At 41.1% G+C, this 21890-nt stretch overlaps 1 protein-coding gene across 1 annotated transcript in view; it reads right to left on the bottom strand.

Moving 5' to 3' along the window:
- Positions 1 to 21890, bottom strand: part of plxna3 (plexin A3) — a 137524-nt gene that overhangs the window by 44463 nt on the left and 71171 nt on the right. The window contains exons 7-9 of the mRNA XM_026154649.1: positions 11796 to 11936; positions 5296 to 5396; positions 196 to 319 (exon numbers count right to left, since the gene is read on the bottom strand). Of these exons, the coding sequence (XP_026010434.1) occupies positions 196 to 319; positions 5296 to 5396; positions 11796 to 11936 (366 nt within the window). The remainder of the gene's footprint in view (positions 1 to 195; positions 320 to 5295; positions 5397 to 11795; positions 11937 to 21890) is intronic.

Here is a 21890-nt window from a genome sequence, read left to right as displayed (position 1 = left end):
CAACAGACACTCGATCACTAAAAGTAAAGTTCTTATTTACACTTCAGAAAGGTTTCTATTCACAGCTGTTGCATGAACAGGAGTTCAAACAGCTGGACTAAAGAATAAATCCACTGACTTTCAGGGAAAATCAGCAGATTGTAATGGGAATTCTGACAGAGTATTTTATGTAATTAAGAAAATAATGGTTCATACCTGCATTGCCGGGGAGGTGACTGACATGCTGCTCGGGGAAACAGAGATGTTGACGCACTGGTCCAGTTGTGTATTAAAGTGCTGAGGCTCCTCCCACTTGTCACATGCTTCCTGTCTGGAACACCTGCAGGAGAGTGAAAAGTAACCAAGGGATTAACATTGACGGAAGAAGCCACTTGGACGAGTGATGAAACGCAAATCAGCTTTTTGAGGTTAACATCTACTAAACATGTACATTATTTAGTGCTGTTGACTGACACAAGCGTATCTCTGAACCTCAGACTGGACCTTACAGCGGTTCGCTTTTTTGCAGCTTTCCATCAGCAATCATCTTCAGATCTTAATTCTTTAAATATACTTTCTTCTCATTCGCCCTTTCAGATCAAGTCCAGTTTGCAAATGTGTGTTTCTGAGGATCATGTAAATCATTTTGATTGTGCTAACTTATTGTCTGTCAGTTACTTTATAAAATTCACATTAGTAGCTCATAACTTCCTTTATTAAATTATCCATCCATCCATTTTCTTCCGCTTTATCTGGGGTCGGGTCGTCGCGGGGGCAGCAGCCGAAGCAGAGAAGCCCAGACCTCCCTCTCCCCAGCGACCTCCTCCAGCTTATCCGGGGGAACCCTAAGGCGTTCCCAGGCCAGCTGAGAGATATAATCTCTCCAGCGTGTCCTGGGTCTGCCCCGGGGCCTCCTCCCGGAGGGACATGACCAGAAAACAGCGCCCAGGAAGCATCCTTGTCAGATGCCCAAACCACCTCAGCTGGCTCCTTTCGATGTGGAGCAGCAGCGGCTCTACTCTGAGCCCCTCCCAGATGGCTGAACTTCTCACCCTATCTCTAAGGGAGAGGCCAGCCACCCTTCGGAGGAAACCCATTTCCGCCGCTTGTATCCGCGATCTCGTTCTTTCGGTCACTACCCACAGCTCGTGACCATAGTTGAAGGTAGGGACGTAGATCAACCGGTAAATTGAGAGCTTCGCTTTTACACTCAGCTCTCTCTTCACCACAACAGACAGCGTCCGCATCACTGCAGCAGCTGCACCAATCCGTCTGTCGATCTCCGGCTCCTTTCTCCCATCACTCGTGAACAAGACCCCGAGATACTTAAACTCCTCCACTTGGGGCAGGGTCTCGTCCCTGACCCGGAGTGGGCACTCCACCCTTTTCCGGCTGAGAACCATGGCCACAGATTTGGAGGTGCTGATTCTCATTCCCGCTGCTTCACACTCGGCTGCCAACCATTCCAAGGCAAGCTGGAGGCCCTCACCTGATGAAGGCAACAGGACCACAGAACCACAACAGAACGAGTCCGACTTATTGCCGGCTATGCGGACCAAGCTCTTGCAACGGTTGTATAAGGACCGAATGGCCCGTAGCAATGGGCCAAACACCCCGTACTCCCGGAGCACTCCCCACAGGACCCCTGAGGGACACGGTCGAATGCCTTCTCCAAGTCCACAAAACACATGTAGACTGGTTGGGCAAACTCCCATGCGCCCTCGAGTATCCTCGAGAGGATAAAGAGCTGGTCCAGTGTTCCACGACCAGGATGAAAACCGCATTGTTCCTCCTGTATCAGAGGTTCGACTAGCGGACGAACTCTCTTCTCCAGCACCCTGGCATAGACTTTCCCAGGGAGGCTGAGGAGTGTGATCCCCCTGTAGTTGGAACACACCCTCCGGCCCCTTTCTTAAAGATGGGGACCACCACCCCGGTCTGCCAGTCCAGGGGTACTTTATTAAATTGACTACTTAAATTAAATTAAATTAAATTAAATACTTTATTAAATTAATTAATCTTTAATCTTTTAGCACTTTAACATCTTTTGTGTGTAAATGTGATGTAATTTATAAATAAAACTTCATGATTCTAAAAACATTTTACTTTGTCTTTAAACGCACAATTTTAAAACTTATTTAAATTTCATGCAATGATTATTTACTTTAACTCTTCTAATTTTTTTATATCACATTTTTAGATATAAACTTTTTTTTATATCCAACTTCTTTATGACATTTATTTTTATTTTTATTTCTCTTTGTTGTTAATTTATTATTATTACATTTAGTTCACTCTCTATATTTTTAAAAGGGTTGTGACTATTAACCTAAAATCAGGTGACAGAGGAATACACTGGTGGACAACAGGATCTGTCAAACTAAAAAACATCTTTTCTATTTGTTGAATTTCACTAATAAAATTAAAGTGAGTGGTGAGTGACACTGGTGTCGTGGGATTTCAGGTGGAGTTGGAGCAGGAAACAGTCGGAGGTGAAGCTTGGTGTCTGCAGAGAGCAGCAGCTCCAACATATGCAGCGCCACACAGCATAGACAGCAGCCTGCAGTAATGATCTGTTTACTTCTAATTAACAACAGATGGACAGAATGAGTGAGGGAGCGTGAGGAGGAGAGGAGATGAAAAGCAGAGAGGACCACAAAGATTGTACATTTACAGTTAAAATCATCCGTTTGATGAACTGAATAAGTCACAGTTTGCTTTTCTGCCAGACATCACTCTTTAAAGTAGTGGAGCCTGTACCTGGCCTTGGAGGCAAAACTCGGGGTAAAAAAGGTTCAAAAAGGAGACTTCCCATTGAGCTAGCTTATTAAAGTTGCTCAGATATTTTTTTTATCCACTCAGACCTTCTCTTGTCTGAACAGTCAGAGATTTTAGAAAGAAACTTAAAACTATAAAAGTGAGGGCGACATGTCTTCATGTCACACTGGGAGATGGGTTTACGCACAAAGATGTCCTGCTGCAACATATCTAGAAGCTTCAGCATAAAAACAAGCTGTGTTTTGTTCTCTGTAGTTCACTGCCAGTCAGAGGCTTTTACTTTGAAGGGGGAGCTAACTGATGACAATCCAAAGAGGAACTTCCTCCACCTGCTTGGATGCTGAACATCAAACATCGTGATGAGGGAGACTGTGTGAACCATTTATAGAAGTATTAATGACGCCTCATGGGAGCGTGCACACACACACACACACACACACACACACACACACACACACACACACACACACACACACACACACACACACACACACACACACACACATACTTTCTCTGTATTCTTATGTATTGCAGAGGAAGTGGTTACTGTAGTTGATTCACTGCCATTTGCTTTAACTTAATCAGTTACAAATCAGCAAATAGAACAAAACAGCATAAAATGTTTGCGGACGCTGGCGTCACAAAAGAAAAAAAACTGCTGCTTTTGAGTTTGGATGCAAAATTAATGTTTGAAGGTTTTTGGACCCAAAGAAATTGAGATATTCCAAGGATTTTGTAGAGCAAATAATTTTAAAAATAGCATTTTTTTTTCTTTTGCTTGCTTTAATAAAATAACTTAAAATGTCTAAAGAGTCAAGATCTTCATTTGACCTCATCAGCCACAACATTAAAACCTGTGCTGGTCTCATTAATGGCACTGAAAATAATTTCCTACCATTCAAAAGACTGACTTCACAGACATCTGAAGGTGTCCTGTGGTATCAGACACTAAGATCTTACATGCTTTGAGTCCTGGAAGTAGCAAAAGCATCTCTGTGGATTGTTTTTACACCACATCTCATAGATGTTTTGGCTAAGACCACCTAAAACTCTGCCATGTTCACCAAATAATTTCTGAGATATCTGTAGAGTGGTGGGTGCATCATGTCACTTAGATACTACTAAATATATTACTAAATACAGCTGCTGAAGATTGGGGAGATCACACCATAAGATAAAAGGAAAAACAGTTATTGACTTGAAAAGTGAAAAGTACAATGCAAACGTTTTTCAGGCCAAAACCCAGTTTGCACCGGTTTGGTGTGTTAGTAAATCTGACCCTTAGTGCTAAACAAGAGATTAAAACAATTACTTAAAGTTCATTCACAAAAACTAAAGCACCAACGTCTTTGATTGTCTGTACCATCGTATCAGCCACTTAGGCCTTTAAAAATGATCTAACATACAGTGAAGAGCTCTATTTTTGTGACTTACAGTCGTGGATGAGGTCTAGCACTGGCCTTCAGCTGTTTGTGTTGGTCACCTGTCTGTCAGTTATCCAGGTGAATGAGTGGAAAAAACATAAACTCTACACAAAGTCCTAAACTGTATTTTGTACCAGGCTCTAAATGTGCTTGTTAATGCTGTTGCAGCGGGACTAAACGCAGATTGACTCACTTTTGGAGACAGCCTCATGCAGCCACTTCAAGTTTTCGACACTTTGGCATTAGCTTAATTTCTCAGTTGGCCCTTGGGTCATACATGTCGAAAACACATCTACATGGATGCCAGGAAGCAATGTTTCATAGCATAACATTAAACTGAGCATCACATTCCTCTGCTGTCTTCACTTTTCACAACAATGAACATCTCATAGATTGCCAACTTTAGTTGGCAAAAGTTGGGAGGAAAAAAATTAAAACAGAAAGATCTCCAACATCTGCTGCAACCAGATGCTGGGGTGGGTGTAAAAGAGGAAAGCAGGAGACGGAGCACACACCTGGCTGTGCACAGAATCTCAAAGAAACTGTGATTCATGAGACCGGACCATCGGCTGTAGCCGCTTTAGGCCGTAGGCACGGGGTCATGACGGCTACTCAAGAGACCGTTCTGCAGGTATGCAACTCCAGATGCAGCAAGCTGTGAAGCATTGTATGTTCCGACACCTTTCATCAGACCAAGCACTAAACGGTTCACATTACAGTAACGTAATGAGCTTTCAGCCACCGTGACCTTGTCAATGGTTCACTGGTTCTCTTTCTTTGGACCTCTTTTGTAGGTACTAACTACTGCACCCCACGGACTGCGTTAAAGGCCTGCCATCTAAGCATCACAATTTAACCCTCGGCAAAGTAGCTCTGATCCTCACACAGCCATTTTTTCTGCATCCAACACACCAATTTCAAGAACTGATTGTTCACTTCCTGCATTATTTAAGTCTCACCCCTTCATAGGTGCTTGGAAGGAGACAATCAATGCTATTTACTTCTCTCAGTGCTTTTACCAGTGCACAGACTGTTACTGGGTGCATTTTAAAATGAGAGACGAAGCTGTTATTTTGTTTTAGCAGAAGAAGAGCAGGAGCAGTTCGTTCCTTACTTGTTGAAGAGGACACACCATCCACAGTGAGGGTCTCCTGATCCCAGACAGTCTGAGCAGCTGCTGTACTGCTCACAGCTCTCCACCGGCAGTCTGCTCACCTGAAACAAACATTCACACCAGACATGTGACCAAGTCCACCAGCAGTCGTGTTTAAAGCAGAAACATGGGCAGGTACCTGAGAATGAAAACTGGGTTGGTATTTGATATGAATTTGCTAAACTGTTCGATTAAGGCAGGTTTGCACTCAAGTATTTTTGATTTCAGCGTCAGAAAATGTTTCTGAACCTTCTGCTGACTGTTTGTTACTGACGTCAATGTGTAAAAACCGATTTGATATTGATTTAGGTGATTGTATGACTGCAACATGAGACATTACTGAAACTGTTCCTACATCACACATTTGTGTGTGTGAGTGTGTGAGTGAGTGTGACGGGTATTATCTCATTGTGGTTTAGTGGGTTTCTGCTAATATTAACAGCCAGAGAAAGCAGCACACTCTCTTGACTTTGTGAACTCTCTGTGTGTGAGCGTGTATTTATATCTTTGTGGGGACCAAAAATTGGACTTTACTGTACTTTACTGGACATTTTGAGGCAAGCCAAGTGTGGACTCATTGTTGGCAAATGTGGGACATTATTATGAATCTGGGGAAAAATTTGTGGCAGTTTTTTGAGAGAAGGAAGCTTTTTGAAAAATGGGCATACATGGATGTAAATTTATTATATCTGAAGACTATAAGGACATTTTTGCAGAATGGGGACACTACTACAAAAAGTGTGAACAATTCAAAAAGTGAAGAGACTTTCTTTTAAAGTGGGGACCTTTTTCAAGTTCTTATCTTAAATGTGTAACGAGGGACAATTAGGTCATCACGCTGTTCTTAGAAGTTGCTTCCTTGTCTTTAGATTAGATTTCTGTTAAGTGGGGACGTTTTCTGAAGGTGGGGTTTTTTTTGTTCATGTGTTTTTGAGGCTTGAATGTTCAACAATTTTATTTCCTGTGTGATTTGGTCTCAAACTGTATATCAGGTTTTTAGGCAGCTGAAAAAAAATTGGCTAAATTTTCTTTTTCCTAGAAAAACTTTTTTTCCCCCAAAAAAACATTTGGTTAGATCACCAGTGATGCCTTGAATCACTTAATGCCTCTGAAAGCACATGAAACACAAGTGAACATAACTGAGCTGCTCGCCATCTCAGTTTAAGATGGAAAACAATGGATGTTTGAGAAAGTGAAGACAGAGACGGTCAGTTCGGGTCCTCACAAAGACGTAAATACAAGCATGTGTGTGTCGTATCTTTTACCCAGAAGCCATTGCAGCAGGGAGACAGTAAACACAGTGATAACTCTGTTGGTCTCATTCAGACGTTCACACATGAATACATTCATTGTCTCCCACAGACGGTCCTGTCTCCTCTCTGACCCCATTATCAGGTTGCTCTTAAAGAGACGCTGCTGTTTCCGTCGGACTTCATCTAAAAGCTGCTGACGCCGTGGTTCCCATTCTCATACAGCCCCGTGCACATTGTTTATTCACTGATATGTGGAGTTCAAATCATGCTGACGCAAATGAAATCCAACTGATGAGAAGAAACTCCCGGAACACTTATTTTTATCCTTATTTTACGTGTTCACAAGCAGCATATGAACCTGTAATAAACTAGTTATATGCTATAATGCAACGTTGAACTTGGTAAATGGTAAAGTAAACAAGTTGTGGGTCACAAGACATCGGTTTTCCAACAGGTCAGCCAAAGTCAAATCCATTTAAGGACCCGGTGCTAAACCTCCACTGGAAATCTGCTGATTTAAAAGTTAAGCAAGTCTTCCAGACTGACAGTCGCAAGAATGTCAGATTATTAAATTCAGAACTGTGAACACTTTGTTTGGTATCATCACAGGAATCTGAACAAACAGCACTCAGTGGTCACAAACAGTGACGCTAGAAGTACTGGATATGCTGACCCAGAGTACCTCATGTGTAACTTTCAAGCTCCTGTGGGGTCATTTATTATCACCGCCCCATATTTATATGTATAGTTATAGTAAGTGTCTCACAGTATGAATACATCTACTTTTTAAAAAGAAGAAAAACCAAACAGCAATGGGTCGATTGGTGAGGCAAGAGCAACAGACAAATGTGAGGAGGACATTTATGTCATTCTCATGTTCTACTTCTAACTGTTGTTGTTTCTGTTTTTACTGGGACTTTTTTTGGGCATCTTGAGTGTCTTGCCCAAAGGCACTTGGACCGGAACACCACCCACCTAACTGGTGGAGAACCCCAGTAATGTGTTGCAGTAAACAAAGAAAAACAGCTTTAAGGCAGACACTCAGTGCCTAAAGTGACAATTAAAGCACAGCACAGTTGTCAGAGATGAGTTGGGTTTGAATGAAAATGATAAAAAATGACATTAAGCCCACCACCAGCCTACCTGCTCAGGAGTGGCAGTTGGACTGTGAAAATGCAAACTTCAAACAGAGTAAAAGGTTTTACTTTGAAATGTGTTGATTAAAAACAAGAAGATTTTGTGAGGTTATGGCAAGCCAAGGCATGAGATCATGGATTATCATGAATCATGCAAAGCTACTCTAGGAGACATCAAGAATAAAAATGTGCTGGAAATGAGCAGACTAGGTCCTGTTCAAGTAAACCTCATTTTCATGATATGATCAAAACAGGAAAAAGCTCATGAAAGATACTCATGTCCATGGAAACACAGTCGCTGAGAGTGTGTGTGCGTGTGTGTGTGTTTTCTTATTTTATTTAATCAAAAAGAATAAAGTCAGGAGTTTTGCTGGGAATCTGCTGATTTAACTCTTACAAAGATCTTTAATTCAGAGATGAATTTCTTTCCAAAAAAACATCCTCTGGAAAACTGCATTTCTCCGTATCACTGAACATAAGGTGGGATGTATGCAGGATGGTTGCTGTAAGAATGCTAATAACACCAGCAATTCATCTTCCTCTAGATGTGTTTACTCGTGTTTATGTTTATTTAATTCTCGGCACAGCGGCTAAACTGAATCGTGATTAAAACACGGAGCTGAAAACACTGCAGGATCTCAGTCAACACTTATTTTTTGCTAATGAAATAAGGATTGAAGTGTTTTTAGGTCATGCGAGTGTCTGTTTGGGAATCCTGTCTGCTGTCTGTGAATGCAGCAGCTGCTGCAGGTGTGGCACTGACAGAAACAATCAGTTTGATCGCAAACTGGTCGAGTCTGTCTGCTCGTATGGCAGCCAGCCTGCAGTTCTGATTGGCTGCTGAAAGCTCATGTAAATGTGTGCGAGTGTTTATGTAACACTGCAGTGAAACAGTGTCAGGCAGAGAACGAGCCGAGGACTGCGCCTGTGTCTCTGAATACTAATCAAATACAACTGCACATCTGACCTGTTTGTACTTCAAGTGTTTACACTTCAGGACACTTGGAATGTATACAGGACCTTAAATTATTCTATTCACATACAAAGTCCAGAATAATCACTCTCCATCATCTCTTAAAGACCCCGTAGTATCAAATTATTCCAGTAGGGCAGTTTGCTCTCAGGCTGCGGGCGTACTTGTGGTTCCCAGGATATCTAAAAGTAGAATGGGAGGCAGAGCCTTCGGCCTTCAGGTCTCTCCTCTGTGGAACCAGCTTGGATTCAGCAGTCAGACTGCCTCTCTACTGATTCTAGATCAGTCTTTTAACTTTCTATCTTGATAAAGCATTTAGTTATGATTGGATCAGGTGAGTCTGATCTCATACTCCTATAGGCCGAGGCTGCTGAGGGACCTCACATGATGAACTGAGCATTTCTCCTTTTCCAGACAATCCGCATTTTAAGTCTGACGTCATTAGCTGCTTCCAGGTCCAAACTCCGCTTGAGTAGTTTGGGCCCGGAAGCAGGGTTCATACGTCATCACTTAACAACCAGATAACACAGCAGACTGTAGCCAATCTGGTGTGTTTCAAGCACCAGTATAAATAGAAACAGGACTGTGGTGATGTCACACGTTTTTCTTTTCACTGATTCTTTTTAAAGTTCTGATGATTTGTATGTTGAGGTTCATTCTTTACTCCTTTATTCTTTCCTGATCCAAAGCGGTCTGCACGTTTTTCCCGTGTGCGCTCTCGCTGACTTCCTCCCACAGACCAAAGACGCACATGTCAGATTGCCCGGAGTCTAAACTCAGTCGTCTGTCTCTCTGTTGAACCATGCAACAAACTGGGGTTGTATCCCGCCACTGACTTATGACCCTGAATCCGGTAAGTGGAAGAGGATGGATGGGCATTTCATGGTCCATGCTTTGGGAATCATGGACTAGATAAATAATCAATTTGTTGTTTGGCTGTTTATCACCAGATTATTCTTTCATCAAAAAACATCATGTCAGAAATCCCTTTTAAGAACCAGCTTATTTAACAGTGATGTTTGTCTTTGATATCTTTATTTATTGAAAACTGCTCATTTACAGTATCGACTGCTCTGTCACAGAAATTATTCATCTTTGCATTTAAAAATGTACTGATTCTGAACATATCAGCAACTTAACAAATGTGTCTCTGTAAAAAACAAATTTTTAATGGAAATCAGCTTATTGCATTGTTTCCTATAACTTTTCTGTTTCTCTTAATCAAAATATATTAAATCAGACCCTGATTGAATTTTTTTAAAATAAATTTTTACTTCACTGATGTAGAACTTTTTTTTTTCCAGAGTTTTTTAGATGTACGTCTTTAAATGCCTTGACTGAAGTGATTATTTCATATTGTATTAGGTATTGTGTGAAAAACGTCTCTTTGACTCCAGAGCTACATCATTTAATATTTGTCTGTGTTCATCATGATGGAGAGGAGCTCAGGTCCTGCCGGAGCTGGGACGTTCTGACAGTCGTTTACTGACATCACAGCTCGAAAATGGACAAAGATGAACATTTGTGTGTGTGTGTGTGTGTGTGTGTGTGTGTGTCTCCCCTCAGCTGCACAGGAACTAACAGTTGTTGAACTCGTCTCTGCTTCCTCTCAGTGGTACAATGAGAGTTTTAACATGGGACACACACACACACACCCTCAGAAACACAGTGTGTGTGGTGGCGCCAGCTGAGCGATATTCATATTCTCAGCTTCCTGTCTGCAGATGTTAAAACAACACAATTCATATTTCTCTTTCTGGCAACCCCACAAACACACACACACACAGACACACACACACGTAACCTCCCCTGTAAATGACTGCAGCTCCTCTGATAAACTGACCTGCTGTGTATTTTTTGGGCTCATTTTCTTATCAAAAAGACAGAAATGTGCAGAATCTTTCCTTTTTTACATCAGCTGCTGGAAGCCCTAATGCGGAACTTCCATTGGGAATGTGCTGATATAATGCTCATAAGGCTTTCTTCTCTGCAGGACTTTGTTCTCTGCAACTTTTGAAAAACCTACGCTAGAAGTTGCATTACAAGAAATTTAAGCCAAATAGTCCGTTGGAAATCTGCCCACTTAATCCTCATGAGTTCTGTGCAGAACTTTCCCTGCTTTTCATTAGCTGCTGGAAAGCTTCCATTAGGAATCTGCTGATTTTACACTCAGAAGCTTTCTTCTATATAGAACATGTTTCCCCCCCAATTAATGACTGGAACCCTTATTGACGAACTAAAAACCAACTCATGGGTCTTTATTGTGTACAGACCTTTTCTTTCTTTTCATTGGCTACTGAAAACCTCGATGCAGAACTTCCATTGAAAATCTGATGATTGAACATGAAACAAAACGGCTTCTTCTGTAGAGCATTTTATTTTTTATATTTATCAGAACTTCCTCTGGAAATCTGCTGATTTAGTTCCATTTACACAGATTTGCTTTTCCTCATCTCATCTATATCAAGCTTTTCTTTGTTTTCATGACTGATTAGAAGACAACTAAATGATTAAAAGTCTTAATGCAGTTGGAAATGTTCTGATCTAGCTTGTTATTTTCATTTTCTTTAGGTTATTCAGTAATTCTATTATACAAGGATACATTTCTCTGGGTGAGTAAAAGTTCACTAAAATCATTTACTGGAAATCTTCACAGTTCTGTCCAGCAGAACTTCCATTACAGATCTGTTAATTTAACCCTCAGACGTCGTTCTTCTGTGCAGGATTTTATTTTTCTGAATCAGGGAGAATCTAAGTCAGGACTTTTTGATTTCCTTATCTGTTAAAATGCAGGTCAGTTATAAATCTGCTGATCAAATTCTTTCGAGCACAAATATTCTTAGATTAACCCATAAAAATGTGATGCAGGGCGAAAACATTAATCATGTCAGAGCGTCACAACGAAATCTCTGTATAAACATTTAATATGAAATGTTCACGGTGACCCAAACAAGCCGATCTGGTGCGTCACCATCACGCCAGCTTTGTGTTTTTTGGGCTGTAAAATTCAAAGAAGAAATAAAAGGGACAAACGAACGGAGAAGAGTCTCGTGACCGTTTCTCTGACTGATCGTGTAAGGGCTCAGCAGGTGTATTTACCTGTCTGTCACTGAGCAGGTAGATGTACTGATGGTCAGGACTGAACACCATGTCTCTCAGGATCGGCTTGCCCTCCACCACAGTCACTGTCTCATACAGCAAAGCGTTCTCGGCCGGCGGTGGGATCCCATCCACGCGGATCTGAAACGAACACAAAAGGAATGACGATCATTAAAAAAACCTACCTGTAAAAACAATAAGAAACGCTAACAAACTGGAAAATCACTCAGAAACAGAAACTTTTATTTTCAATTTTCAAAGAAAATTATGTCAAAACCTCCGTTGGAATCTCCTCCAATAACACAGAGATTTTTATTATGCAGAAAATTTATTTTTCTTTATCTAGTGAAAAACCAGAGCCTCCATTTGAAATACGCTAATTTAACTTTTAATTAGGTCTTCCATACAAAGATGATTTTCTTCATTTAAAAAAGTCAGACTCGCTTTGAAAATCCGCCAGTTTAACACCCACAAGTCTTTCTATTGAAAATCCAACAATGAATCTAATGATTTACCTTCTTTGCTATTTTGTAGCAGAGATACAGTTTTTTAACAAGAACAATGAAGTCAGAACTTCCACTGAAAATCTGAGTTAACTCTTAATTACAGAATTAAAGTGGAGATGCTTTTAAATCCAAAACAACATCAATTACAAACCAAATTTAATCATTTTTTCCTTTAAAGAAATATTATTTCTATAATTTATTGGAAAATCTACAATCTAAAGCTAAACTTCAACTAGAAATTTGCAGTTTCATCAGTTCCAAATATTTTCCATATACCGAACGCGTGAAATAAAAATCTGTCTTTTTATTTTTTTATATTTTTCCTTTTGTTTAGAACTTCAACTGGAAATTCACAGATTCAAATGCAACAAGAATTTTTTCATTGGGCTTCATGCTCTGGTGACTTTGAATATCCACAGAAATCTGCCCGGCAACTGTGAGGGTGGCTCACACTTAATGCAAAGTGTTGAACTGTTTCATAGCACCATGTAAAAAAAAAAGCTGCCATTTCACAGATATAAAAGCAAATAATGGGATTAGATTTCACTGAATAGAAATGATGATGATGATGATGAAGATGAAGATGATGGTGATGATGATGGTGAGCATGTAAAGTTAAATACAGCAGAGGGCTGATGAGGAGACAAACACACTGCTCGAAAATGTGGAGCGACTAAAATAAGATTCCCCAAATCTCCCCAAACCTTCCCGCCTCCCTCCCTCTGTCTGACCCAGAAAAACACCACAGAGGAAGAGGAGGAAGAGGGGGGTAAAAGTGGGAGAGGGGAAAGAGAGAGGGGGAGGAAACGGGGATAAAAAAAAAAGGAGAAAATGAGAAGGGGGAAAAAATTATATGAGAGAAAAAGAGAAGGAAAGAAAATGGAAAATTACAAAAGCGACAATTAAAATCACAGAACAGACGAGAAATAAGATCTGAGGGGAGTTCAAGGTAAGGAAAGGAAGTGAGGAGAAAGAAAGGGAAATAAAACAGGAACGAACGAAGGAAGGGAACAAGTGAAGAAAAACACAAAAATATAGAGAAAAGAAAAGGAATGAAAACAGGAGGGAAGTAAGTGGAAAGATTCAAGGAAATGAATGAGGAGGCAGGGACAAAAGTTAAATAAAGAGTAAACCACACAAAAAAGGAAGACATAAGGATTTAAGGGTGCAAAGGTAGGGAATAAAGAAGGAAAGAAGAAAGATAGCAACAAAAACGATGAAGAAACCAGAGCGTGTGATGAAGGACAAATGTGTGTGTGCTTCTCTTAGTGTGTTAATTAGCTGTCTGCTCGTTAAGAGGCCGAGCTTAATTAGAGCTGACGAGCTGCACACACACACACACACACAGGCAGCAGGTCTGACTCACAACCAAATACACACTTGCACAATCCTGTTTTACAGAAACACACCGATTTTCTCTCTCTCTCACACACACACACACACACACACACACACACACACACACACACACACACACACACACACTCATAGCAGAGTGAGGGAGGAGACGTTAAAGTAGGACACTGCAGCAGACAGAGACCTAACACAAATTTCTCTCTCACGCACACACACACACACACGCACACACACACACACACACACACACACACACACACACACACACACACACACACGTGCTGTAAAATAGAATTTAAAGGTGTAATCTATAGAAAAATGAATTGACACATTCCACACAAACACCGACCTGTTTCAGAAAAATCTTTGAATTTCATTTTCTCAGGTGAGTTTTTACCAGAAAACAAGAAACTAACAAAAAACAGCAAATTCCAAAATGGGACTTTTGTGGCTGTGCTCGCCGTAGGAATCAGAGGTGGTGGTGGAGCTGGTCTCTGGGGATGTGGCCACCAGTTTGGTTTCCACCAGTTTCCAGTCTCGTGCCAAGAAAGGCGAACATGATCCTGAATCTTTCAGCCTTTTCCACAAAACACATCAAAAGTCAAATTTTTGCCTTATTTTCCGAAACAGCCTTTTTCTTAGCTGGAGCAAACATGACATCGACCAATGAAAAACGTCAACGAGCAGCAATCGTAAATCTGAGAGACTGAAAATTAAGATGAGGAAGAAAAGAAGTAAACAGGAGAAGATGAAAGAGAAACAGAGAAAGAGGAGAAGAAGACGTGACGGGGGAGTGACAGAGCGACAGAGGAAGTGACCTTTGACTCGTGACTCCCGGCTGGATTCAAACCGTCAACACCTGCTTTGTTCTGAGCACAGCCCGAGGTCGCGATCTCACCCACACAGCCTCGCTCTGACCTTTGACCTCTCGCCCAGAGACACAATCCGTCTGTCGTATTGTGTTGCCCCGGGGTGTGCTTCGGCGATGAGCATTACTCACGTTGTGGGGACTCGACAGAAAAAGTGCCATTAAGATAAATCGTTAACTTTCACTGTGAAGTTTGTGGATTGAGCAAGTCTCGGGAAACGAATGTGTGTGTGTGTGTGCGCGCTGACAGACGCACTCCTTCCGAGTTTCATTAACCGACAGGATCATGTGACGAGAACAAACTCGAATGTCCAGCTGAGCTCTGAATCACATATCCAATTAGATTCGGCTTTAACGCCCAGCAGCAGCTGTTTCCACCTGATTTCAGATGCAAGTCACAACTTCCATTAGAAAAGATACTAATTTAACCGTCGCCAAGTCGATCTTCAGTGCAAAATGTATACGATTCAAAACTCTGAATCAGGAAACCGTGATATAACAAGTCTGTTTGTTTCTTTAATGAACCAAGCTCTTGGTTTGTTTCATCCTTGAACGTCTTTTGGAAAACTGCTGATTTAAAACTTCAGCTGTAAATCTCTGTATCAAGTGTAATTTCTTTATTAAAATCCATCAGTCCAAGTCAGAACTGTCGTCGAGTGCTTTTATTCCTGTGGAACGCGCACACTGTTTAGTAACATAATCACTATCAGGACTCCCACTGGAAATTTGCTCGTGTCATTTTTTTTCCAGGACGAGCCGTTTTCTCTTTTTTTTTTTAAACGTTCCCAAAGTCAGAACTTCTAACAGGCAGATGCAGATTTCACCATCATCAAAGCTTTCTGCTGCGCAAAGCTTATCCAGTTCAAAACTTCTATTAAACATTGCTTATGTAACGCTCATCAACTCTTTTTTTTAATGATCCAAACTGTTGTTTTTGTGGGAATTTAGGTCAGAAAACTGCAGATTTCAAACTCCAGCTGTGAATCTTTGCAATGAAAACTTTCGTATTAACCTCCTAAGACCTGAACTCTTTCATGTGACGCATTTTTATTTTCTCTTTGCTATTTGGGCTGATTGGGTCCTGATGAATGTAAAAACAAAGAATTAACAGATTTTTTACCTGATTTTTGTTTCTGAGAAAAATGAGAGCCACATATGAGGACGTGTTGTAAATTTCGGAGTATAACATCCTCGTAAGTGGATATCAGGCCCTTGTAGAGCAAAATGTTGTATTTTGGTCTAGACAACCCAAAATGTGATGATGTCCACATATGTGGACGCCAGGTCCTAGGAGGTTAAAGCTCAATCCAACTCACGTTTGTCTTCAAGCCCTTTTGACTCGATGAATGTCTAAACTTTCCACTTTAGTCAGAACTTAAACTGCCATCAAGGCTTTCTTCAGCACAAAGCTTCTCCAATTCAAAACTCGCTGATTTAAAGCAATCGAACAGAAAGATGTCTGATTTTTTCCCCCCAGAACGTAAATCAGAACTTCCATTAGAAATGTAGTAATTAATCCATCAGGTGCTATCAAATGGAGAACTCTCGAGGGAAACTGGCAGAACTAACAGACACTACAGTGTTCGACTGTCTTTGTGTTTCACTCTTTCATAAAAAACAACATCAGGCAGAAACGGGAAAATTGACTTTTAGGGATTTCTTTCTGTTTCTCTAAAGGACCGTTAAATGTTGCATTTCCTTAAATGTTTAATTTAAGGAAATGCAAACAGGACTGTCCTCTAAACAACTCACAGTCAGAATTTCCACGAGAAATCATTTTCTTCCGTCTTTCTTCTCTGCTTTTCTTTCCCTCCAAAGGATCTAATTCACAACTCCCACTGGAAACTTTCTTATTTAACAGACGCTGATCACCATTTAATCACTGCAGTGTGATTGGGTTCTGTTTGTCTTTGTGGCTGAAACGCAGTTCGAGCCATCCTGATTTTTGGAAACTACGACACTGAAACTCCAGCCTGTACGGAAAAGAAGGAAAAACATCCAAGTCAGAACTGCCACAGAAAACCTGCTGATTTCACATCCTTCTGCAAGCCTGTCTGCAGCCAGTGAATTATTAACCAACACAATCCGAGTCAGGACGTCCATTTCTCACTCTGCATTTTGTTTCTTCCATTGGAAAATATGCTGATTAAACTCTCGTGTGCTCTTCCTCCTGGTGTCTCTGATGCCGCTCGCTGCCGTTTCAGTTTGTTAAACGCACACAATTTTTCATTTTCACTGTTTATTCTGCTTAGTTGGTCAGCGAATGGTGGAAACCAGATACCAAACACACACACACACACACACACACACACACACACACACACACACACACACACACACACACACACACACACACACACACACACACACACACACACACACACGGCCTGCAGCCAGCTGCCTGAAATTCCGTTGTAATGCAATACCTCCGTGTGTGTGTATCAGTGTGTGTGTGTGAAATAAGTATTAAACGTGTGGTCCAGCCCGATGGTGAGGCAGGGAGCCAGAGTAAAGCTGCCGGTTCATCTGCGATAAACCGACTCTATTACTGATAATACCGACTCTGAGCGTGTGCATTTACAGCTGCACACACAAACACACAGGACCACATAAAGCTTTTATAAATTCATGACAGAACTTCATTTTAAAATCATACGATTAATTTTTTTCCCCTGTTTATTTAGATATTGCAAAAGTTCCTCTTGGAAGTCTGTTGACTTCATGTTAACTCTGTTTCCACAGATCCATTCATTTGCTTTAAAATCATCATTTAAAAACAATTATTGTTACTGCATCCAATACGCTGTGTGTGTGTACAGTGTGTATTTATGTTTCTGGAGGTTTATAGTTCAACTCTACTGCTATATGTGACATAGAGCTTCCAGTGAAAGCTGACAGTATGATGGCAGCTTTATTCCTATGTGCACATTTTTCTTTAGTTCATTTTTAAAACAGTGTTATCAGCAGCAGATCCAATTTTGACTGCATCCTCCCACCAACATCATGGCTCTAATTTAAAGGCTGATAACATTGACTATACGTCAGAATCAGTTTCCATCCAGCGGTCCCCAACAATACATTCAGGGACCGGCCTTTAAGGTTTTGCGGATAAATACAACAAAATAAAACCAGTTCCTAGGATGGCCACTTGAGGCTGCCTCTAAAAGTGAGTCAGTCCCAATAGGTTCCCATGTTAAAATGTCGAACTTTTGTGTTTGTTGCTTTGTGTCCTTTGGATTATTTATCTTTCACGAGTCACATGAGTCGGGGCGTGGCAGCTGGTATCCTGGTATCATTAAACTGTAACTTTTTAACCGTGTTTGTGGCTCCGGAGACACGTTTTCATGTATTATCTAACTAAGATTATGATCTGCTTTATGAAGCAGGCCATCCAAGAAGCTCCGCTTTTAGTGAGTGAAATTCTAGTATTTTATGAGTGTGTAACTCAGCATAATTAGTCAGGATGTGTGTGTGTGGGTTTCAGCCATGCTGTTTATAGATGCAGCTTGTTTTTGCACAAGGCAGCAGAGTGACATCGTGGTGGCTACGTTCATCTTTTTATATCATCTCGGTCATTACGGCAACATTTCTAGAGTTTAATGACCACAATGGGAATTGTGTGTCTCTCTGTGTGTAACTAAGCACATAAGTAGTAAAAAATAACTGTCAACTATTTTTTAAACTCTCAGAAACAGTTTAGATCGCACTGAGAGTCAGTAAAAGTTCGTGCTGTTTATGGATTTAAAGCTTTAAACATGGAGCCACATCGACTGGCAGTCCTGAGGGCTCCTGTAGAAACATTTAGATGTGTTATTCCTGTGATTGTGTGTCTGCAGCTCAGTCTGATGCTGTTTCTGAGTCAGATGAGAGAGGTTGTTGTGGTGTTGTATTGTTTGTGTTAGTGCAGCTTTAACCCTGACGTTGTTTCTTTCTTATTTTTTTTTTTTAAATTGTCGATCATTTGATCATCCTTTGACCCAGTTTTACACAAACTTGTGTGAGACTTTCATTGAAATTTTTTGATGTAAGATTTAAAATCATGCAAAAAACCACTAAATTAACTCGTGTTGATAATATGAAATCTCACTGGAGTCGTGATGAATAAAGTATTTATCTGTCTTGTATTAAAAAGAAAAAGAAAACAGTTAAACCTGCACAGACTAGCGTTGAGTTTTCCTCTTCACAGACACTCGTGGCATTTCTTTCGCTTCATTAAAAACACAAACATTTTTCCTTCTCTTGATGTGTCACCTTTCTGGCATGTGTGTTTTATTTTGGTAGAGACCTTGAATTCAGCGTCTTTCTAAAGGCAGCCTCGTTCTGTCAGACTCATTAGTGTCTGTTAACAGACTCATTCAGCTCTCATTCAATCTGTCTGCCTCTCTCTTTCATTCACAAACACATTATAGCACCCTGAAACTCAACACCTGCACTACTTTCCCTACAGCACGCACACACAGACACACAAAAACATGCAGCAGGTCTGTTAGCATGCTACGCTCAAGTTTCATTCAGCTGCTGCTGCTTCTCCGCTGCAGACTCTCCTTTCAGCCTGTGTTCTCACTAATGTGGACAAATTTGAAAATCATGTTTTGCTCAAGCTCTGCTTTGAAACTGAAGCACCCGATAACAGAGCGCTTCAGCGTTGAGTTTGCTCGCTTAGACCGGACTGCTGCATCGGAAACAGTTTCTGCCGTTCGGTCCGTCACACAAAGTGTGTGTGTCTGGGATTCTCCGCAATGTTGGAAAATTAGACATCATTTTCTATATTATTGGTACAAATTCTGCAAATTAAATTCCTCTTAGAAATAGTCTGAGTTTAGGTTCTAGTTTAACGTCTGTGGCTTGATTCAGGCTAGGTTTACTTTGTGAAGTAAAAGACATCCAAGACCGATCTCCTGATTTACCTCAGACTGATTTGCATGTAGGGCAGCACAGTGGTTAGTACTGTTGCTCCACAGCAAAAGGGTCCTGAGTTCAAATCCACCATCTGTGTGAAGTTTGCATGTACTCCCGGTGTTTACACGGGTTCTCTACGGGTACTCCTGCATGCACTTAGTGGGGTTAGGTTAATTAGTAACTCTAAACTGCCCATGGGTGTGAATGGCTGTCTGCTTCTATGTTAACCCTGCTACAGTCTGGCGTCCTGTCCAGGGTGTACCCCGTCTCCACAGACAGCTGGGATAGGCTCCAGCCCCCCGCGGCCCTGAAGAGGATGGATGATCTGCATGTGGAGCTGCTTTTTTAATTCTTCTAATTTCTTTTAAAAATCAGCTAATTTAAGCCCTTCTAATCATTTGACCTCATCTATAGTATGAATACTCTGTTCAGTGATTTTCCTAAAAACTAATCTGGGAATAATATGACATCCTCAACAGGAACATAAATTATACATATTACATTTGAAAAATCTTGTAATATAACACTCAGAAAGGCCTTTCTGTTCTATGGAGGCTATTTACTAAACCAGTCAGAACTTCTATTGGAAATCTGTTGATTTAAGCCTGACTGGAGTTACTGCCCGTTACAGCGTGGAAAGACACCAGCACTAAAATGAGAAAAAATGGTGGCATCTTTTATTATTCCGTCAGAAAACAATTAAGCTGCTCATTAGCACCTCCAACAAGATAGCAGAGCGTTAGGACCATCAAAGTGTCTCTTTAGACCGAGTGGGGCCGATCACGCCTTCCAGCCGGTGTACGAATGACCACGAAAAGTATTGAAACTCAATTTCAGATGGAAAATAATCATGTTGTCGCCTCATTCTTCTGACCTGAGATCAGACAAGAGGAGGAGACAGCGTGAGTGTGTGAAGGAGGGCCATCGTATCCATTTAGCTCCTTCAGACGGACACTAAACATTGTTCAGTCAGCCATCGCGCCCTGAGGGAGGAAGAGGAGGAGGAAGAGCAGCGAAGGGTGAAACAGGCAGAGGGGAGGCACTTAAGCTCATTAGTTCCTCCCCCATCCCCCAACACACACACACACACACACAGCAAATAATAGTAAGACCTCCAACTGATGGTTTTAAGCCCTCAGGCACACACACACACACACACACACACACACACACACACACACACACTGGATTATTTTTTTCCGTGAGTCTTAAAATCATATTTCCTCAGTAAGCAACAAAATTAGCTGCAACTAATGCACAGAAAACTTAAATTAGCACATTTCTGATGGAAGTTATTTATAAGATCCTTTGGAAGTTCAGTGGATTTTTAAGTTTCCATCAGTTTTACATGCACCACATGCTAGTCCAAAGCCCAAACTCTGTTTATCTGTTCACAGCAGATCCTATTGTTATGCTTTGTAACAGTTTGGTATCACCACTGCATGACGAGCTTTCCTCACTGAGCTCTCAAAGCTACACCACATATGAGAAGGTGACTGGAAGGTGGTTCCCAACTGCAAACCCGGATCAACGAAGCAACGGAAAGGTGTGGGTTGACAAAAGCCAGAAGGAAAAGAGCTGAAAGGCCGAACCAAAGACGAGAAGATTTCAGATCCAAGTAATGACGAGTGTAGGGTCCAGTCACTCGTGCATCAAAGCGTTAATCAACCTTAGCGGCTGTTAAAAATTTACTTCCAAAGAGAACAAATCCCAGAGTGTCCGGGGGGAACAGTCCTAATAGGTGTAGTAGTTTTTAATTTGCCTGAGATTATACGTGATTAATGGTGCATGCAGAGGGAACGTTAGGTTAACGTTCAAGTACAAAGTTTAAGGTTTGGACTCGGCTCAGTTTGTCATCTTATTAGAAAAAGTCAAGTCAAAGCTTCCACTGCAGGTTAAACTCAGCTCTGTCTGCCTCTCACACAAATCACAGTTTGTATTTCAACCAACATCATCTTTAAACATCATCTGATTTATCGCTCCTATATCTTTACTTTTCTGCAGAGCTTGAAAACAACAACTAGTCACCGACTGTTAGTTTTAATCAACTCATTGTTCAAGAAATGATGGAAACTAGCACAGCAACAAACCCGTGAGGGCCCAAAAGCGCTCTCCCCTTTAAGCCTGCATTATCTTTGCCATGGTAACAATTACACATGCTATAACAGATAATATACCCGCGTATATCCCCTCCCCCACCCGCAAGTCTCCTGGATTGAGTGGAAGAATGAAATAAACAGAGAGAGAGAGGATGAAGTGTGAAGAGTCTTCAGTCTCTTTGGGGAGCTGACAGATTTGCTCATTCTTCCATCATCTCCCTGGCAACCGAATAATAATTAATCCACCTCTGTGCGCGCGTGCATGGTACGACGGCATGTGTGTGCGCACCGTGTTTTTCTGCAGTGTGTGTGATATTTTTTCTGTTGCCTGTGGTGATGCAACGATATCTATCCTTCAATATGTAGG

Source organism: Astatotilapia calliptera, chromosome 20, assembly GCF_900246225.1.
Source record: "Astatotilapia calliptera chromosome 20, fAstCal1.2, whole genome shotgun sequence".
Lineage (NCBI taxonomy): Eukaryota > Metazoa > Chordata > Actinopteri > Cichliformes > Cichlidae > Astatotilapia > Astatotilapia calliptera.
The sequence above is the reverse complement of the archived record's forward strand: the minus strand, read 5'-3'. Positions and strand labels throughout refer to the sequence as shown.